General features: G+C 63.1%; 1 protein-coding gene across 1 annotated transcript; it reads left to right on the forward strand.

The window, feature by feature from the left end:
• The first annotated feature begins 2,773 nt into the window (after positions 1-2,773).
• PTF1A (pancreas associated transcription factor 1a) lies at positions 2,774-3,695 on the forward strand. Its single transcript, XM_090049847.1, is given in 2 exon segments — positions 2,774-3,477; positions 3,479-3,695. Coding segments are annotated over 2 exon segments (921 nt in total).
• The last annotated feature ends 288 nt before the right edge of the window (positions 3,696-3,983 follow it).

Consider the following 3,983-nt stretch of genomic DNA (forward strand, 5'->3'; position numbering starts at 1 on the left):
GCTGGAGAATACCAATATCTCAGGTGGTTCAGAGGCACACAAAGGCCCATCTGTACTGCCAGCATAGCCTGTGCTCTCCTTCAGAGATTCCCAGGGGCTGACCTGTGCATTGAGTCTAACCCCATCACAGACTCATGTGTAGTAGATGAGAGTGTGATTGAAGTCTATGGAAACATGAACCAACCAGTGGCTGAAGAGCAAAAGATATTTCCTCTGAGGAGAACTCAGGGGAAAAGAATAAGCCAGCATGGCTTCCCGAGGGGCTGGCCTGGGATATGTAGTTAAAAATAAAAAACATGCCTATAGCCCTGACCATGGAAAAGGGAGTGGACCCCAGGCACATATGGTATTAGTTATGCTTTGCAGGGAAAAGATGAGCAAAGCAGGAAGAAGAATGGGCCTGCGAGATCCATCAGGGTTATGGTAAGAAAAACTCCTGTGGCTTTTACATATATGGCATGAGTAGAAAGCTGCAGGAAGGGGAGGGATGGACGGTCCATTCATAACTTGGAGTTGGTAGGGCTGAAATTAATGGGACCTTAAAAACACCTAAAGTCCCAGACTCTCCTTTAACAAATAGGGGGGATGTGAGATATGGACATCCTAAAGGATGGGCACTTGCACCTCTTCCCTGCCTTTCCAAAGCCCTCTAGTTGTCTCCACAGCACAGTTTGGGCTTCTGGGGGTAAGAGATACTTGTGTATATCATAACCACACCTCACACACCTGCACTGGACTCAGTGCTTTCTCTGACTTGTGGCTTGGATGCAGATGAAAGTAGGCTCGTATTTAACCCCCAGAGATCCATTTGGCTCCTCACGAGTCTGCGGCATGGCACCGAGAAGGTCCCAGTGAAATGTGTGGAACCTTCCCTGGCTAGGGGAATGGTCTCTGTGGCTTCTTAACCAAGGGGACATGAGAAGGCATCCTGAGATTCTCTTTTAGAAGAAGCCACACCACATCCCTGCATCTGATTAGAACAAAAGCTTGCCAAACAAATGTGGTTAAAACTAGCCAGGCAAGCAGCATTTTACAGTTGACCTGAAAAAATACTATCAATAGGACTCTCCTTTTCAAGGGCTGCAATACCTGTTTGGTGCCATTGTATTTTCGTTATTCCAGAATACGGCCAAGAAGTGGGTGACTGTAATAATTGATTGCGTTTACTTTTCCAGAGTTCAAACACTCTTCCTAGTTGCACAAGGCCATGGCCCCAAACCTCTGGCTTTCCATTAAATGAACCTTGGGCTGACGGGGCCAGGTTTGTCATGAATAATGACAGCAGTGGGCGGCTTACCTCCAGCAAAGTCTAACAAGCTACTAGCCAGCAACAGAAGGCAGGAGATTGTCACACAGTAGGGAGGAGGAGGAAGGTGTGATTGTAGAGCGAAGATGCTGCTTTCATGCAGCCAGGTCTTTCTGGTCTTTCAGTTGATCCTTCTCTCACGATGACAGTGCCATAGGCCAGAGCCTAACCCTGGCTCCATCAGCAGGTGCCTGCTGGGTGCCACGAGGTGATGTTGCTCCGTGCTCCTGCGTGCCGCAGGTTTAGTTCTGAGCACTCCAGGCTGAGAGTGCTCGAGGCTTTCTCTGACACTCTTGTTGCCTCACATTTCCCACATCTCACAGCTCAGGCAGTGGACCAGGCCCCTGGTCTTATTTCAGAATTCCCTGTGGCCCACGCCCAGGCGCGGCCCAGTTTACATGCTGAACTGTCAGGAAAACGTGGCAGGGGTGCAAGGGAAAGGGTCTCTCCCAGTCCTTGAGAAGGTATCATGGCAGCAAGGTGGGAAGAGCTCCCAAAGACCCCCTCAGGAGCCCTGGTGACCCCACTGGAAAGCAGGAGCTGGAACTGACAGCCCCCTAACTCCACTTCTAGCCTGTGCCCCCCAGCAAGGGCTTCGTTCCTTCCAATGGACTTGTTCAGAGGCAAGCAAAGCGGGGGCCACTGGGCATGGAAGTGGGGCTGGACAAGACTAGGGAGACCAGAGCCAGGTGCTTTCCAGCCCTGATGGCAGAGCTTTCGGGAGAGGCATTCCCTTCTGTCTGTCTCCTGCCAGCTCTGGTCACCCAGGAGTGGATCGCATTGGCTCCCGGACACGCCGCCGGGAAGCTCGGCTGCGGCAGCCGCTGCCCGTCGGGCCTGCAGGGCCGGGGCACTCGGAGAAGCTGCCAAGGGCCTCGGGCACGGACGGGCTGCGACCCTGCCCCGCCCGTACTGCAGGGACGCGGGCCCGGGGGAGTCCCCGGCGCGCGAGGCCCCCCGAGCCGCGGCCCCAGGACCGCAGGGGGCGCCGGCAGGGCGCGGGGCCCGGGCAGCTGGGCTCGGGGCGCGGGGGGCGGGCGCCGCCTCCCCGACGGCAGCAGGCGCACGCACCTGGGGGCGGCCCGCGCCCCGCCGCAGCGCCAGGTAGGGCCCGGCCTCGGCCGGGGCAGCGGGCAGAGCTGGCCCGCCCCCTCGGGCCGCCAGCCCCGCCCCCCGGGACTCCCCGGAGCCGCCCAGGTGTGTGGCCCCCGCGGCCGGCCGGCTCTGCGGCGCGCGCTGATTGGCTGGCGCGGGGGGTTCCCGGCACGCGCCCGGGGATGTCGGTATAAGACTCCTCGCGTGCCGGCCCCGGCAGCGCCTCCTCCCCCGACAGCGCCGGCGGCGGCGGAGCGCGGCGCTGCGGGACCCGCGCCAGCGCCTGCAGCCGGGGCCGGGCCGGGGCAGCGCAGGCAGCAGGGGCAAGTGGCTCCGGAGCAGCGGGAGGCTCGCGGCGGCCGGGGCCGGGGCATGGAGGCGGTGCTGCTGGAGCACTTCCCGGCGGGGCTGGACTCCTTCTCCTCGCCGCCCTACTTCGACGAGGAGGACTTCTTCACGGACCAGTCCTCGCGGGACCCCCTGGAGGCGGACGAGCTGCTGGAGCACGACGTGGACTTGCTGAGCCACCAGCTGCAGCAGTACTACCGGGACGGCGCCGAGCCCGAGGGCGGCTACTGCTGCGCGGCGGCGGCGGGCAGCTTCCCGCCGTCCCCGGCCTCGCCCGGCTTCCCGTACGAGTGCTGCGGCGCGGGCGGCGCGGAGCTGCTGTCCCCGGGGGCGCGGCTCAAGGCGCTGGGCTCGGCCAGGCGGCGGCGGCGGGCGCGCTCCGAGGCGGAGCTGCAGCAGCTGCGGCAGGCGGCCAACGTGCGGGAGCGGCGCCGCATGCAGTCCATCAACGACGCCTTCGAGGGGCTGCGCTCGCACATCCCCACGCTGCCCTACGAGAAGCGGCTGTCCAAGGTGGACACGCTGCGCCTGGCCATCGGCTACATCAACTTCCTCAGCGAGCTGGTGCAGTCCGACCTGCCGCTGCGCAGCGCCGGCGGCGACAGCCCGAGCCAGCCCAAGAAGGTCATCATCTGCCACCGCGGCACACGTAAGTGCGAGCCCCGCGCCGCAGCCGGCTCGCCCGCGCCCCCGGGGCGGCGGCCGCCGGGCTCGGGCCCACGCGCTCTCTTTGTGTCTTCCAGGCTCGCCCTCCCCCAGCGACCCCGACTACGGGCTGCCGCCGCTGGCCGGGCACTCCCTGTCCTGGACCGACGAGAAGCAGCTCAAGGAGCAGAACACGGTGCGGACGGCCAAGGTGTGGACGCCGGAGGACCCGCGCAAGCTCGGCGGCAAAGCCTCGCTCACCGGCCGGGAGAACGAGCCGCCCTTGGGCTTCGTGTCGTGACTGCCCGCGGCCCCGCGCGGCCGCTGGACGGGCGCCTGCAGCACCGAGCGCCGCCGGGGCAGGACGGAGGCGAGGGAGGGGCGCGGTTATTTATCTATTTATTGGCGGCGGCGGCGGCTCTGCCCGCACCTCTAATTTATCTCCTTGATCCGGATTTCGGCGCACGCAAGAGCCGGGACGCCTGGCGGGACAGCCCCGGGGCCGGGACTCCGGCCGGACTCCCGCAGCCGCGGACTCTGCCGCCTCTGTGTTCGCAATAAACCCGGCTCAAACCTCCCGAGGCCGTTT

Source organism: Crocodylus siamensis, chromosome 5 (assembly GCF_052110815.1).
Source record: "Crocodylus siamensis isolate JL-2025a chromosome 5, ASM5211081v1, whole genome shotgun sequence".
In the NCBI taxonomy this organism is placed as follows: Eukaryota; Metazoa; Chordata; order Crocodylia; family Crocodylidae; genus Crocodylus; species Crocodylus siamensis.